General features: G+C 42.9%; 1 protein-coding gene and 1 non-coding gene across 5 annotated transcripts in view; both read right to left on the reverse strand.

Annotated features, from left to right (window-relative positions):
- The window catches only part of EPB41L4A (erythrocyte membrane protein band 4.1 like 4A), a 246527-nt gene that overhangs the window by 129586 nt on the left and 99233 nt on the right, over positions 1-17708 (reverse strand). For all 4 annotated transcript variants that reach the window (XM_037032184.1, XM_037032183.1, XM_037032185.1 and 1 more), the window contains exon 2: positions 17469-17573. In XM_037032184.1, coding sequence (XP_036888079.1) covers positions 17469-17573 — 105 coding nt within the window. The remainder of the gene's footprint in view (positions 1-17468; positions 17574-17708) is intronic.
- On the reverse strand, positions 2044-2257 carry LOC118977534 (small nucleolar RNA U3). The gene has a single exon (XR_005064546.1). It is a non-coding gene; the product is annotated as a small nucleolar RNA U3 (small nucleolar RNA).

A 17708-nucleotide genomic window follows, 5' to 3' on the forward strand; every position in this document is an offset into this window, starting at 1 on the left:
ACTTTCCTTTCCACAAGCATGATGAGTTTGACTTTCATTCTGGCAGGCAGCCAGCCAGACCTGAGTTCAGTCACATGCTGACAAGCAGAGAACATCCACCCCAACTCCAGGTGTTAACAGTACAAAAAGTAACTGAACTGAATTAATGGCTTTCTCTCTCAAGCCTTGAAAGGTAGCAGTCCAGGCTATAAAAGTCTAGAAGCATTGCTCACCTTGTTTTTTTAATTTTTATTTATTGATTTGAGAGAGAGCGTCAGAAACATCGATTTGTTGTTCCACGTATCTATGTACTCATTGGTTGCTCCTTATATGTGCCCCAACATGGAGAATAAATGGTGTTGCAACCTTGGCGTATCGGCAATGATCTAACCAACTTAGCTACCCAGCCAGGGCACTCACATGGATTCCTTAAACAACTCTTTTAATGGTCTCCCTGCGTCTACTTTGGTAGTTGGAGAAGTTCTTTAAAAACACAGGTCAAATCAACTTACTCTTCTATTCCACATACTCCAGTGGTTTCCCTCCTTACTAAATAAAACCCAAAGTCTCAATGATGTCCTATAAGGCCCTACATAATCTGGTCCCACTCCCTTCACTCTCCAGTGTGTTTTGCGGATGAGACAGCAGAAAGGACCTCAAAAAGAATGTTAGGAGAAACCTCAGAGCCCTCAAGGAGGCTGCTGGGGAGGGCCTAAACTCAAGCAGGGGTGTCCAACCTTGTGATGTCTCTGAGCCCCACTGAAAGAAGAGTTGTCTTGGGCCACACATTAAATACATAAATACTAACCAAAACCGATGAGCAAAAAAAAAGGTTTTAAGTTAATTTATGATTTTGTGTTGGGCCACATTCATAGCCATCCTGGCCCACATCACATGTGGCCCATGGGCCACGGGTTGGACACCCATGAAGGGAAGCAAAGAGAAACCTGTTGGAAGGAGGAAGAAAGAAGACCTTACTATCTGAAGGCAATGCTGTTGCTTCTGGCAACATGGAAAATAAAAGATGTACCTAATGAAATGGATGATCCAGACAAGGAGATTTGCAGGCAGACTGTTGAAAGTGCAGACTGGCGTCTTTGCTGCCTACAATATAAAATGCAAGAGGAGAGATATAAGCTTTTTAAAAAAAAGTAAAAAAAGAACTGTTAAATATAAAAGGCCAGGACTTACTGGGTTTCAAATAGAAGTGTTTCGCCCCTAGCCATATCAGAAGGCAAAAATTAAGAAGTGACTTCTGGACAAAGATTGAATGAAGGGTGCATAGAATACAATTGTAAAACTTTTTATTAAGTCCTCAAAAGAGATCTAACATGACACTACAGACCCTTTCAAATTGTTACCAAACAGCCAGTGGGATCCTGTCGCCCACCAACACCCTCTGAGCAAAATTCTGGAGACAGAGGTTTTATGACCAAAGAAAGGAGTCTTTATTCACAGGCTACACAATTTTGCAATAACAGCTTTCCACATAAATTAGTCACAGCTTTAGTCACTCAAAGCTCAACTCTTCACCACCTGAGTTCTACTATCATTCTGCTGTTAGTTTTAAATTCTTATTTCTACAGGGTTAGTTTACAAACTAAAACAACTAGGATGCAAAAGCTACACAATTTTGGAAGAATGGCAGGCTTCTGCCTCACAGCCTATTCCCTCTAGAGCACCCAAAGAATAACTCTCCCGCCCTCTGCCGGGGTAGCCCAATCCTAAGCTGCACCCAGAATTTCTTCCCATCCAAAAAACCGTCCTTTGGGAAACACAAACAGCTGCAGCACAATCATCCAGGCATCCTCCAGGAAGAAGAGAGCCCAGGAGCCAGTCTCTGCCCTCTTTTTATTTTAAAGCTTCTGGCCCATGATTCCATACAGCGCTCTGGAGGTGTTCATTCGGCGTCTCAGTCAATCCTGTCCTAGGCTATTCACCGTTCGTTACCTTAGGCAAACTCCGCCCCGGTGATCTGATCAGATCTTCCTGCATCAAAATGAGCAAAAGGTCTTCTAAGAAAAGGTGGGGTTTTTTGTTTGTTTGTTTGTTTGTTTTTTAGGAACCACTCAGACTGTATTCTCACCCTCGTACTTTTCGAAAGGAAGAGAAGAATGATCATCAATAGGTATTGGCAGTGGCAAAAGCAACACCAAAAGCCAGTTTCATGCCCAGGAGAGAACACTGTGCCTCCTCCTCGTGGTTTTGGGTGCTCTACACATGCGGAGAAACTTCTCTAGTAACGAACTGTAGAAGTGATCCCCGAAAGTACAGTCTTTCTTCTAAGAATCCAAGGTCATTGTTCTCCAACACCCCTACAAGGAATCTGAAGTATTGTGGATAAAAAAGAGGGTCCTACAGAAAAGAACTTCACAGGGTGATCTGATCACAAATTACTAACTTTGCAGGTCACTGCAGTAGTCATGCCCCAGGCATATATATAAGGTTTTTTTTTTAACTTTTTTTATTGTTGTTCCAGTACAGTTGTCTCCAGTTTCCTCCCAGGTCTCCTCCACCCCAACCATCGCCCACTTCCCACCCTTGATCCTGTAACTTTAGTAAAAGTTTTAATCTTTGCCCTAAGGAAGCCCTGCCTAGTGTTCTACAGCAACTAGGCTCACTCCTCTTTGAAATGTCAGAATAATCCTTTTTTTCAGATGCCTGGGAAGTGTAACCACCCTCAGGGGAGTATTATCCTGTACCTCACTCTCTCCCACCTCCATGTAATCTTCCTTAAGTTCCCGCCTTAATTTCAAATGCATAAAAGACTGTAAAACTGGTTCTCAGGAGCCTTTGAGGTCTTTCTTCCCAGCAACTGTCATCAATTTGGCTCAAATAAGATCTTATATTCTTTTCAGTTTGGGACATTTATACATCAACAGAATAGAAGAGCTTATTTCAAAGCAATTTGTGGGTGCTGCCTTTGTCTAACACAGAGCTGATTATAAGTTGATTCATAAGAAATCCACCAAGTTTTTTAAAAGGTTTATATCAGCTTGGGCTGGAAGGGACAGAGACACTACACTCTGACAAGAGGACTTTGGAGCCCCATCTTCATCAGGCAAATAGCAGGCTGGGACTATGACTGAGCTGCAAACACATACTGCTTTTTACTGAAATGGAAGAAAAACTCAGAGGGAAAAAACAAAAGTCCAGAATGCAGAGTGTGAATGTCACATCACAGTGGACAACTCCTCTGCAGTCCAACCAAGCTTTAATTTAAAAAAATAAATAAATGGCTACATGCGCCTGGCTAGAGTTCAGACCTATTATGAAGCAGTGACTGCTATGGCCTCCCATTCTCCCCTTGTTCTCTCTTTTTTTAAATCCTTACCCAAGGACACCTTTTTCTTTTCATCGTTTTTATGAAAAGAGTAAGGGAGCAAAAACTCCAGGTGAGAGAGAAGCAGAGACTGGTTGCCTCCCATACATATCTGGACAGGGAGCTGGCGCCCAAACCAGGATCACAGCATCCAGAACGGAAGTCACATGTGCCTGCACCTGGACTAGAGGTCCAACCTGCAACCCACGCGGGTGCCCTGACCAGGACCAAACCCCATGTTCCAACCAACTGAGCCAGACAGACCAGCCAGGGCCCATTTCCCACCCGTTCTAAATGGAAGTTGCTATACCAGTTATCCTATCCTATGTGTCTAACGCCAGTTATCCTGTCCTTATTCTAGAAAGAAATCNGGGAGTTGGCGCCCAAACCAGGCTCACAGCATCCAGAACGGAAGTCACATGTGCCTGCACCTGGACTAGGGGTCGAACCTGCAACCCACGCGGGTGCCCTGACCAGGACCAAACCCCATGTTCCAACCAACTGAGCCAGACAGACCAGCCAGGGCCCATTTCCCACCCGTTCTAAATGGAAGTTGCTATACCAGTTATCCTATCCTATGTGTCTAACGCCAGTTATCCTGTCCTTATTCTAGAAAGAAATCCTAAAATGAAAACAAACAGGATCTTAGGAATGACAGATTCTACAAGAAAAGTGCTGAATCCTGTGAGCGGACTGTAAGGTATGCATTTTGTACTGCTCAAGAGACTTTAGTTCCTCTTTATTAAGTTTCATCTACATTTTGCCTAACTGAAGATGCTACCTACACATTTGCAACCTAAGAGAGGCATCATCTTGAAATCGAATCCTCAATCTGACATACTCTGAAATTGTAGTAATTAAAATACACTGATGATTAAATTAGGGTTTGTTGAAACTCTGTTCTAGTAATTGAACATAAATGTAGCCTTAGCTCACCATGTGATTTGGCACCGAGGAGGCAAGCCAACCAAAGGAAGACAGACCTGGACCCCGTGCTCAGCACACAGTGTGGTCCGCTCTAGAGCATTCGAATGTCACAGTCAGCAGAGCTATGCACAGCGGTCTTGCCTCTCCTCTCCTGCTTTTAGTCCTTCTGACTAAATGACCTTATCCAGGAGTCTCATGATTTTAAATACCCAGAGACTCCTAAATGTGACTCTACCCTCTTAGAAGCCCAATCCACTCACCTAACATATCTCTATTTGGATGTCCACTGGGCATCTTAAGCTTGATCTATCCAAAACAGAACAATTGGCGCCTGCTCCCAAAAGCTACCTTTTAATCAGGCCGTATAGGTAGGTTCTCAGCTTGAAACTCCCGGCAGATGCAGACAAATGTAGCCTACCTCAGGCTGCCAGGCCCTATCTAATGTGGATTCTGCCTACTCTTCCCATTGCATCACCCTCTCTCTTCCTACTATCTAATTTCATTGGTCTTTCAGTTGCATAACACCTGATATTTGCCCCTGCCTAAGTACCACTATTACTTCTTGCTCCCAACCTCTCCCTTCTTGCCATTCAAGTCTCAGATTAAATATCATAGGAAAGTTACTTTAATAGAAACTGATCATTAACTATAAATAGGAAAACCTCCTGCTTTATTAAAAATAGAGTTTATGATGAACAAGTTTTTTAAAATCATGGGATGCACAACCATACAGCTTCTGGTGACATTACCTGAACCATATTTTCATACACTTTCTTCTCCCACACACTACACTTCCGCTCGTTAGAGAAGGCTATCTACACTGTGCCCAGTTGTGGGCAGCACACTAGGAATACTGTATTTCCATAATTCCTTATAATCCTACACATTTCCAAACTAACTTTCTAAGATCTCAGTAAAGCTTTTTTCTTCTTTTCTTTTTTTTAAATTTTATTTATCGATTTCAAAGACCGAGGAAGGGAAAAAAAGAAAAACATAGATTTGTTCTTGCACTTACTCATGCACTCATTGGTTGACTCCTGTATGCGCCCTGACCAGGGACTGGACGCACAAGCTTGGTGTATCTGGATGATGCTGTAACCAACTGAGCTGCACAGCCAGGGCTCTTTTTTAAATATCAGAGAGGCGTTTTCTCACCACTCAATGGAAGTAGCCTGCCTCCTTGTCTCTCTGGCACACCGTCTTACTTTCAAAGCACTAATCACTATCTGATATTGGAACACGTATGTAGTCTGTCTTTCCCCTGGAACATAAATTTCCTGAGACCCAGGGCTTTGTCTCTTGCTGACTACTGTACCCTAGTTCCTGAGACACAGTGGTCACCCCGGAAATATTTGATGCAGGGTTGAATGGCGACGAGAAATAGCAGAGGCTTTATTCTTCCCCATTGTCCCACAACAGGGGCGCTGAGTAGGGATGTAATGCTCAATGGTTCTAAGCAAGAAATGTCCTCAGTAAATATCCTCTATAAACTATCCTATAAAAAGTGATGGATGTGTAGCACAAAAAAATGAAGTTCCCAGATTTCATCAGCTTTTAAAGGGCCTACTTTTGTTAATTCATAGACCAACTTTCAAAGTACATACTCCACAAGGTAAAGGAGGTAACTTTCACTTTCTACTCCCCCCACCTCTATGCCCCAAAATGTACCTGCCCACCTCTGAACAATTCCTGAAGCATCTCTCTTACTGGAACAGGTAATAAAAAAATAGACAAAGTAGTTACCTTACTTTTTAGTGTAGACAACATACTTGAAATTTTATAAAATTCAAGACAAAATAATATGGTAAACAATACATTTTATACATTCTATCAGTAGGCTAGTGGCATATCTCAATCAAATCTCTTCTTATGTTCATGAACAAAATCCTCTTAAGATTCAGAATAAGGTTAAATTAAAAGGTCAGTCTCTCAGAGGTTTGTAGGAAACCTCTAGATTAAAGAAAAGACTAGTTTCCTATGATAATCAAGAAAATGTCTAGAATCATTAACTTCAAAACCACTGCCGTCCTGGCCATTGCATCCACTGTCTGAAAGGCCGTTCTTTAGGGCTCGTTCTGACGTAACTGGGGAGAAGGACAGCCTGATAAAATGTTCACAGGACGGGAACCAGCAATACTCCTGTCACACACTCACACAACTAAGAAGATGTGGGTCACAGCAATTGGTCACAAAAACCTGTTTCACTGACAAGAAGAATACTTAGCGCACCTGCACACTCTCGTACATACAGATACATGTGGGTATGTATGTGTATATGTAGTGAGGTTTCTACCACTCTGGTAGTTTTGTTTTAAAGTCTTTCCAACTTTATTTTCAACTGTTCCTCCTTTTAATCTATTATTGGTTTTAAAAAAAAAGGCACTGGATGCCATAAACAAAAAAAGAACCATTCTAATGCAAGATAGAATTCAGTCCCTCACCTCCCCAAACCTAGAAAACAAATTTATGAAAGCTATGGGATCAATATTTTATTACAAACGACCCATGGAAGTCACCTTCATGTGTACTGTGCTCAACCATCTAAGAGGGAAAAGGAAGGAATAAAAACCATAAGAGAATTAAGTTCAAGACGAGTCCCAGAGCTGACTCTAAGGAAATCTAGGTCCTTCAAAAGCATTTTGAATCCATGTCAAATCAACACGCAGGACAAAGAAACTGAAGAACAATCAAAGCGTGCTCCACTCCGCAGGTGCCCCAGTGCGGAAAGCCCGCACACGCCAGCGGCTCTGTAGGCGGCGGCTCCCCTCCCACCGCTCCGCAGGAGGCTTTCAAGCAAGTCCGCTGCTGGATTCTCATGATGCATCACGCAACCGTACTCAGAAGAGATCAAATCCACTTGAAAAAGAATATGTTCCTGAAAAACATCCTCTATTCATCTATTCCTTTCTTAATAGAAACTGTTCATCAACTATAGAAAAAAAATTTAAAACTTACTGTTTTCGAAAAACACAGTTTATGATATGCAAGTTTTTTTTAAATCATGAGATCCACAACCACAAAGCTCCCAGTGACATTACCTGAAATCAAATCCTCATACACTTTCTTCTACCACACACCACACCAGCTCAGCACACTGAGAATATAGTTCTGTAATTCCTGACAACCTCTCACATTTCCAGCCTAACCCTCTAACATCTCAGTAAAGCGTTTTCTTTTTTAAATCAGGTCAAATCTGGTTTACACGAACAGAAGAGGCCTTTCGTAAAGGCAACAAGGCAGTAAACTCAACCAACATCAGGGCAAGGACGAAGCAGACAGACACGGACAGGAGAGGCGGGAGAAGTGCTCTCCTGCGCCCCACCTCCACTGGCCTTGCACACACTGTCCAGGTGAGAGTTCTTTCCTTCACTAAGGTTACAGACCACTTAGTGGGCGGCGACAGAAGGTGGTGATAGAGTGAATGACTGTACACAATCTCTCCCCTCGAGGAGTTTCCAACGACAGAGGGGATATTACTTAACAGGCCAATACAATGCAGATGTCTGTAATAAGTAATGGGAGGTAGCTTAGAATCTTTCTGGGAGGTGAGGGAAAGCCTCAGGAAAGAGGCATCAGAGATACCTCAAGTGCGTGGTAAGAAGAGTGGGATTTCACCAGGTAAAAATGAGAAAGGGAAAAGAACAAGAAGGGTGTCCAGGCGGAGGAAGCAGCAAATACATCCCTCTGAGGCACTGCGCTGTAAGTAAGGAGTGCAGGCAGTTAGGTGCAGCCATCCAGCCACCTGGATTGTGGTTTGAGGGGAGCATGAGTGGGGGACGAGGGTTGAAGAGTCCCCCTGCAGGAGAAGCAGCTCAGGAGCAACCAAGGGCTATGTGTCATGAATGACTTTGGAGTCCATGTTAAGGAGCTGAGATTTTCCCTTAGGGATCCATTAAAAAAGGTTTAAACCACAGAGGAGACATCATTCAAGTTGCCTTTCTGAAGGGAAACTACAAATGCAGTGGGGAAAACACTGGAGGGAACGAGAGCAAAGACAGGAAGACCAATCAGAAAACTATCACAGAAATCCAAGCTCACGAGCTGGCACTGAAAAGAGAGCTCAGAGGTTAGTAAGTGACCACGTGTCCCGTTCACAACTGCGTCCCAGCTCAGTTATTAACAGTAGCTCTTTTCACTCTCAGAAGTAATCTGTGTTGGATGGTGAGCTATATAATCACTCTAGCTATTAAGAAGGAGAACTGAATAGACTTGGTGACTGGTTAGCTATGGCGGGGAAAGAGATGACTGAGTTAGGAATTGACACCCTCACTTGAGCAAGCAGAATGGTGATGGCATTCTGTAAGGTACTCAAACGGATGTGCACACAACTCAGTGATATATATTGTACACAAGAACTCCCTGATGGGTACACAGGCAACAAACACTTTTATGGAACTTAATTCCCAGATCCTCAGCTTCCATGCACAGTCTGTGTTAAAGCTATCTCCCTAAGAATAGCCCTGAGATTAAGATGCAAGGTCTCCTTTTCAATACACCCCCTTCCACAATCCCACCTTTCCTGATTTAAAAGAGAAAAGCACCATTCACCCATTTCGGTCTCTCTGTCACACTGCCCCAGAATGTGAAAAGTCCAAGAGAGTAGAAACATAGGAACACTTTAAAATACCAGTGTTGGCAAAGTTGCCTTTACTGAAGGCACCATAAATTGTCTTTTCCTACCTTAAATATATTTCTGGCAAGCATTAGACAAGGTGATAAAAACATGGTATCTGGGCCCATAATTGGGTTATTTTGAATTCAGTTATGTTAGACAGTAGGGCAGCAGAGGATGGGTGATTTTCATTTAATGATCTTGCAACTTACATTTCCAGCTAAAATTAAAATACAGAAAGTCACCAGCCACATAATGTAAAAAATAAAGGCATTTATTGAAGAAGACACAAGATACAAGAAACACTGTACTCAGGACAACGATGCCTCAGTCCCCTTCAAAGAAGGCACCTCGGGACCTCACACAGTTCTCCAAATCGCCATCAGCTGCCCCATTGTATTTTCCTGAATCCAGCATGACAAACTTCCTTTTTTTAATTTGGAAGAGGACTCACATGATTATTTTACACACATCTTATCAGCCGTTATGGCTGCTTGCCAGAACATGAAATTACAGAAAGTAAAATCTTGCTCAGGTCACAAAATACAATAAATCAGGATGCAAAGAACACCATTACTCACGGCCGAGCCAGCCTGCTAGTGCTCAGTAGGTGAGGATTATTCGTGCTCAGAAACATTCAGAGCACTTGGGGCAGAGAGGGGGATATAAACATACACACCGTTTATATTTTTAAAGGAAATTATTTCATAGACAAACAGTGCCAGGAGAGACATTAAACGTGTGAGCCTATACCCAGGTAGAGTGTAAGATAATCAAGAATAAATTTGCCCTGGCCAGGTAGGGAGGGGAGGGGAGGAGAGGGAATACCCTCTGCCATCATTTCATGATGGGTGATCTATGATCACACCTGCCTACACTGCACTCAGTGACCAAAATGGCATGCCCCACCCTCCCTATCCACCTGATCTCGCCTCAAGTGTCTTTGTGTCTTCAAAGGGTAACATTCTGTTGATATGGAAGAGGTAAAACAGAAAAAAATGGCAGAAGTACTCAAAGGCCTCAAAAGTGATGAGTTCAAAAACTGTTTTGAGCAATGGGAAAAAAGCTTCAATACGTAAACTGCACCAAATGGAGAGTACTTTGAAGGTGACTGAAGTTTAAACATGTAAGAATAAATACACATTTTTTATAAATAAATTCCATTTTGGGGGTCTCCCTTGTAAAAATTTCTGTTGCTGTTAACAGAAATTTATCATCTTACAAGTTCAAGGGACAGAAGTCCAAGATGGTCTCACTTGGTGCAACAATTTGTGTCCCCCACAAAGTTCCTATGTTGAAACCCTAATCCCGATATGATAGAATTTGGAACTGGGACCTTTAAGAGGTAATGAGGTCAGAGTGTAGAGCCATAAGAAAAGGCCAGAGAGCTCTCTTTTTACCATGTAAAGTTATATAGCAAGTCAGTTGTTTGCAACCTGGAAGAGAACTCACACCAGAACCCAACCATGACCTGACCTCAGATTTCCATCCTCCAGGCTACAAGAAATAAGTGTTTCTTATTTAAGTCACCCAGTCCATGGCAAGTTGTTACAGCAGCCTGAACTGACTGAGGCCCTGGGCTAAAACTGAAGTTCAGGCAGGGTTGTGTTTCTTCCAGAGGATCCAGAGAGAACCCAATCCCTCACCTTTTCCAGCTTCTAGAGGCTACCACATCCCTTGGATCAAGGCCCCCTTCCAGTAAATGCATGGCTCTGACCTCTGCTTTTATTGTTCCATCCCCTTTTTTACTCTCCTGCCTCTCTCTTTCATGTATAAGAACATTTGGAATTACACAGATCTTACCAGATTGTTGGGAACTGCCTCGCCTGGTTTCAGAAGCCATAACCCCCCAAGACTAAGGCTGAGTGAGAGACCTTGGGACCATAAGCCACTAAAGAGACAAAGCTTATCTCCATGGCAGGGGCACTGCCTCTGCTCCTTTTACTTCACCCTGCTTGGCCCAGGGTGGATGACTAATTAGCCAATAACAGGTAAGATACCTCAAGGGAGAAACAACCTAAGACAGGCATGGTCACAAAGTGGCCCCCACTTCCCTTGCCTGACTTAACCCTGAAACAATGCCAGAGGGTGGTGCAGCCCTGTGCTGGAAAGGGTGGGTTCCCTAGGGCCATCCGGCCTAAGAAAAAATGCATAAAATCCTGTGAAACCTGCTCTACTAAGAATACCCTCAATTTTCTGATATGGGTCCAAGCATAGAATGAGTTTATTTCCCAAAGTTTTATAGCCCTTTAGCTAACTGACCCTGACTCAGAATAAGCCCTCATAGTTCTTTGAATGTTATCTATTATTTGATCCTTACTACCTGACAATGGTTGATGACCTTTACCTGTATTCCTGAGCAAATTGAACCCAATAAAAGCCCATTGAGGAACAGGCTCCTGGCCCTTCTCCTTTCCTCCCCAAGCAGATTGTGTCTTGGTAGACTTACTCTCATCTGTGGCAGACTGGCAGCGGTGGGGTGGGGAGAGGCACAGGGGAGATGTAGGCTGAGCCCCCCACACACACACACCTGATCAATCCAGGATAATCCCACCATTATAAAATCTTTAATTTAATCACACCTACAAAGTCCCTTTGGTTTTGCAAAGTGCGTGTTCACAGGTGCTAGGAAGTAGGACACAGAGCACAGAGAGAGCTGGTACCCACTCAAAGTAAAGACACACTAAGCTGAGCTGCTGCATCAATGGCATTTTATAATAAGCTAGCAACTAAACTGGTGAAACAGTACTAGAATGCCTGGAGAGAGCAAACTTTTTGAATGCTTCAGTGCTTTAGATTAATGATCAGCACTTTCAGAGAATTTTAAATATTGACAACTAATAAGTGGCAGGACCATCAGAAAAATCTGGATCTCTTTGACTCCTGTGTGTTTTTATAATCCCTGTGACAGACTGCTTCACGTCCACCTTAAATTGATGCTGAGAGTTTTCTCTAAGTCAAACCAAGGCCTTGATATAACGGAGCTACCTCCCCCATGCAGACCAGCCAGATAAAGAAAGAACCTGATGAAACGGGCCAGAGCAGGACAGAAAGCAGGCTCTATGCCCAGACTAAATGCTTTCACATTTTTCTTTAGGAAAAGGAACTGCAAGTATGTGAACTTCGTGGTGCAATTTTAAGAGATTTCTTCATAGAAGTACGCCTGGGTTAACACATGTAGCACTGTGTGGATTCAGTCTCAATAAATGTGTCTTCACGGAGAACTGTTTTTATTTTCTAGAGATCCTGTAACAGACCTCACTTGAAAGGTGAACCTAAGAAATGATGGTGCCAGGAGTATGTCAAATCACATTAGCTGGACTCCTTAAAGAGAAGTTTGCTTTAACTAAGTCTGCCTGGCTCTTTCTCCTCACACACAGGTAACACCTGAATCAGTGCATCTGCTACATGAACTTCCCAGTTACAATTTAATAAAATTCATATTTTTCCATTTAATAATCCAGACAGTAAATTCCCTTTCTCTAGAGCTCCTGAGACTATGTGAAAAACGGAGGAGGTTCCGGTACATGACCTGCCTGTATCAGACATTCATTAAATTATTGTTCAAGGACCCATGAGCTCCTACACAAGGGCCAAAATAAACTACTTTCTTGCCACAAGATCAATCTGAGAAGTAAGCCTATTATAAAATGCCATTGAAGTCCTCTCAATAAACATTAATATGGGAATTGCACAGGAAGAGAGAATTCCTAGTACCTTAAGCACGCAGAGGTACTAGGCCTTAAGCCTCTTTATCATGCGTGCATTCCAGTCAGGGCAACACAGTGGCTGCGAAGTCTTGGAAACATGAAGACTTGAATTTGAACTCTGGTCCTTGTACTTGGCAGTTATGTGGCCTTGGGGAAGTTGCTTAACCTTTTTAGCTTCTGTTTCTTCATCTCTAATGGTAGGATAATAAAACCAAACTTGTACAGGTGTTCTGAGCATGCAATGACCACATACGGAAGATCTTCAATAGCACCTAGTGCACTGATCCCAATGATGGTGACGGGTAATGATGAACTGTCTAGGGCAGATCCTCCAGGGCAGAAAGGTTCCTTGCCGTGTGCGCTCCATCTCTCCTAGGCACATGTTGATCAGGCTCTCGGGTAGTTGCCTATCTTCTCAGACAAAATGCACTAAACCTCCAACGTACACACAAAGCCCTCCCTGACCCTTCAGCCACTACCAGTTCAACTCACTTGCTTATATTTTGCACCCTTATACTTTGACCATAACTGGCTGACCAGCAGCCCTGCAGGTTACCCAGTCCCACCCGACTCCCCATCCTGACCACGGTTTGAGGCATAACCCCAAGGCATGATCATTTGGTAATGGAAGGGAGAGCCCAAAGCTTTTCATGGACAAGTGAGCCATCTCTTCTTTCCTTGTTAATCTTCATTCCCTTTTATCAGCCAGAGCTCATGCCACTTTCTCTTTTTATTTGCCAAAAGGGTAGACCTAAGGGGTCCTTCTTAGAGCCTCAAAGTCTTCTTTAAGGAGGTCTTAATTACACTATAGATTGTTACACAGGCATTCCCTATTAAAAATGAACATTAGGATACTAAAAAACACAAAGCAACCCACAAAATCCAATCTAATGGACAGTAATGCACACTTATGGAAATCATTACTCTCTATTTTTAAGGCAAGTATTTTTTACCATGTCTGTGCCTTCTCAGCATAGGGTTATTCCTTAAATGTATATTTAACAAGTAACTATGAGATATTTACATTAAGTAACTATGGTATATGCAGAGCTGCTCCTACTAACTTAGAGAGAAGATGGAAAAAAATGGATTTGGGTTTATCAACAACTTCCCTAGAAACTTCAAGTTGTGCCTTGGGCCGTGGCCCTTCCGCAGTGAGAAACCTGCCTGATCTGCTCCTGTGAGAAACCCGAAATTCTGCCTCAGCACCCAAGAGGAGTGAGCCAGGAATGGAAGCACATGCTCCTACCCAGCCACGCTCTGTCAGTCCCCCAGAACTGTACGCTGTGACTAAAGGGTTACCTGGAGGAAGGGCAAGTTTTCATGACCTTATTCTCATGCCTTCCCACAGCTGAGAAGGACATAAGGCAGTCAGACACCTGAACATGCAAAGACTACACAATGTTTACAAATCACCTGTTTTACCTGAGTTCACCAAAAAAAAATCAGGAGGTGAAACAAAAATCATTTTTTCATGTGATTTACACACCTGAATAAAAAAATTACTTAAGAGCTCTTCCCTTCTAATTATGTAATTTATCTTTTCCTAAAACACTTGTATTACAAACACTATCATAAATGCCAAACTTTAGGAATAAAGGTAAGAAAAAAATTTTGGGGGGGTTCTAATAGAAGCCCTAGAAAACTCCGAATAAACCATCAATACCAACTGGTAATTCTCTTGTAAAGATACAGGTCATTGTTTAAAATGCTCCGGCTTTTCACATTTTCCTCCTCTTTGGAAAGGCAAAAAAGATACAGTCTGGATAATTTTAGGAAGACAGTCAGTCTTTCCAGGCAAGGTCTGACATACGAGATAAGATGAGGAAACTACATTTTTTTTCTGCTAGGAAAAATGTTATTTCAAAAACATGAATATAATACAAGATCTCTTCTACAGCCTTCAATCTAACCTTTCGGTAGAGATTTACAGTTCCGCTATATTCATGGCCTGTACGGGACAGAACTCAGCGAACTTCTGCATACGCCATTCCCTTCTTTTGAAGTACGCATTAACGACTACTTGCCTTTAGAAAACTATTCCTTTCTACGGAAAGCTAACCAACACACCCAGCTTTTTATTCCTACTTTGTGAAATCCTCCTATGAAACAGAACAGGTTGTGAAACTAGCTCAAGAAAAATCACAACTTATCACCATCAGTAGTAATGTTCCATTTGCCTGCCTCTTCTCATATGAGCACATTACTGAGACCTGGGCTAGAAAACAACACTCAGCCAACCATGTCCCTCACTGGACAGACCCCAGATGACCCAGTGGAGGCTGGAAGAACTGATGAAGGAAGAAGAACCAACATTTTATTTCACCAAGAAGTAAGCAGCATGGAAAATAAAAGGTAAGTCAAATAGGGTATTTTTAAGGTAAGCATGTGTCCATCAGGGCTTAAGGTCTTTCTTAGACTAAAACAAAGGTCAATAATGAATATCTTTTTGTACCTCAAAACCATGACCTCTAAAGTCTGTCCTCTGTTTATCAGCTAAGAAACAGCTTCTCAGCCTTATAACCACAGACAATCCGTACTAACCAATGTAGTGAGTTTCTTAGTAACTGTCATGCAACAATTGGGAAGAAGTTCTGAGTCAAAACCCTTGTGAACAATTGACATCAGATAGCAATTACCTTTACTATTCTAACTCCATCAAGCTTATGAATGAAAGCCTCTACTTATTTTACTTTATACTTGCTTGTCCCACTTCTAAAACTTAGATAGCCACCTCTTTGCACTGTATATATTCCTTCTCTTTAACCGTTTGCTTTCTTAGAAGATAGTAACATCTGTCACTTCTAGAGACCAGCCACTTGACTCCTAACACATTACTCAGTTTACTGAGTCCTCCTCACAGCACAAATGGAAAGTACTTGCCATGATACGGCTGCCAAAATGTAAGCCGGGACTTCCGCCAAGATGGAGGCATAGGTAGAAACACTGTGCCTTCTCCCACAACCAAGTTTGGATACAACAAAAGTTTTGGTGAACTACCACACACCCAGAGGCCAGAAAACCGAATTATACGGAAGTCCGACAGCTACGAACCATTCAACCAGGACGGTAAGAGGTGGAGCCAGCAGAGGAGCTGGGTCAGCCAGGGCAGATGTAGGAGCACAGGCAGCCCAGAACTAGTCGGGGTGCGGAACAGACTGACCAAGGTCGCACATTCGCGCGCAGTGAGACGGACCACACAGGCCCCAGGGGGCAAACCCAGTGGTGGAGGGCTGACAGCGGTGGCACACCCGCGTGCCGAGGAGCGGGGCTCGTGGCCCTGGTGACGGTGGTGGCTGCAGTGCTGGTGGGAGTCGCAGCGGCGGGCACCAGAGAGAAGCCATTGTCCCTCTTTGGCCCCGCCCCCACACACGACGTCACAACCCAGCAACTGAGTTGCCCTGCTCTGGTGAAAACCTAGGGCTCCGATCCTGCTACTTAACAGGCACGAACAGCCCAAAAGATGGTGCAAGAAGTCAAAGTCCCAGAGCCAATAACTCTAAGCGACCAACAGATTGCCAGGCTCTCAGAAGCCCAATTTAAAACACTATTTATCAGGATGCTCACAGAATTGGTAGAGTACAGTCACAAATTAGAGAAACGTATGAAGGCTAAACTAATTGAAATGAAGGGAGATGTCCAGGAAACCAATAGTGATGGAAAGGAAACTGGGACTCAAATCAATGGAATGGACCAGAAGGAAGAACGAAACATCCGACCAGAAAGGAATGAAGAAATGAGAATTCAAAAAAATGAGGAGAGGCTTAGGAACCTCCAGGACATCTTTAAACGTTCCAACATCCGGATTATAGGGGTACCAGAAGGGGGAAGGAAACAGCCACGAGTGGAAAATGTATTTGAACAAATAATAAAAGAGAACTTCCCCAGTCTGGCAAAGGAAATAGACTTCCAGGAAATCCAGGAAGCTCAGAGAGTGCCAAAGAAGTTGGACCCAAGAAGGAACACACCAAGGCACATCATAATTACATTAGCCAAGACTAAAATGAAGGAGAGAATCCTAGAAGCAGCAAGGGATAAGGGGACAGTCACCTACAAAGGAGTACCCATCAGACTGTCAGCGGATTTCTCAAAAGAGACCTTACAGGCAAGAAGGGGCTGGAAAGAAGTATTCCAAGTCATGAAATCCAAAGACCTACAGCCAAGATTGCTTTATCCAGCAAAACTTTCATTTAGAATGGAAGGACAGATAAAGTGCTTCTCAGATAAGGTCAAATTCAAGGAGTTCATCATCACCAAGCCATTATTATATGAAATGCTAAAGGGACTCATATAAGAAAAAGAAGATGAAAAATATTAACAGTGAAAGGACAGCAAACTCACAGTTATTAACAACCACACCTAAAACAAAAGCAAACTAAGAGGACAGCTAGATTGGGAGCGGAACCATAGAAATGGAGATCACATGGAGGGTTAACAACGGGAGTGGGAGGAGGAGAAGGGGGGAGAAGGCACAGAAAATAGCATAGATGGTAGGTAGAAAATAGATGGGGGGGAGGGTGAGAATAGTGGGGGAAATATAGAACCTAAAGAACTTGAGACACGTGGTTATAAACTAAGGGGGGGAGAAGGGTGGGGGAGGGAGTGTGCGGGTAGAGGGGAATGAAGGGGGGGTAAAAAAAAATTAAAATAAAAAATAAAAAAAAAAGAAAATGTAAGCCGGGCAAGCCATGTGTAAGAAGGAATACACACACGCAAGTTGTGAATCCTGCAGCTGTGTAGATGTTTGGCAAAAAAAAAAAAAAAATTTCAAAGAAATTAACAATGGAAAATGTGTTTAAGGTTTTCCAAGTCATTCTCATTTACAAGGACCCTAACCTCCTAAAACCACAGCAAGAAAGACCAGAGGCAGAGTGAAATTTAAAACCACAAAGATTTAATACGGAGTCATTGTACTCACTGTCTGATGGCTTCTGTCACAGTATCGCAGCCCGAAATAATCTATCTCCACAAGGTTTACGTGACGGAATACATGGTCAAGGACGACGGAACCTTTCGTTGACTTCTGCAAAAATAATGCACAGTTTTATCTTTATTTTTAACAAGGTGTTTTGTCATTCTCAGTGGGACACAGTCACAGTTCTCATCTTTTATTAGCTTCACTCACAACAGGAGCAATTTTATTAGCCCACAGTTCCCT

The sequence above is a fragment of the Sturnira hondurensis genome, unplaced genomic scaffold (genome assembly GCF_014824575.4).
Source record: "Sturnira hondurensis isolate 20B ecotype Veracruz unplaced genomic scaffold, ASM1482457v3 Scaffold0021354, whole genome shotgun sequence".
Lineage (NCBI taxonomy): Eukaryota > Metazoa > Chordata > Mammalia > Chiroptera > Phyllostomidae > Sturnira > Sturnira hondurensis.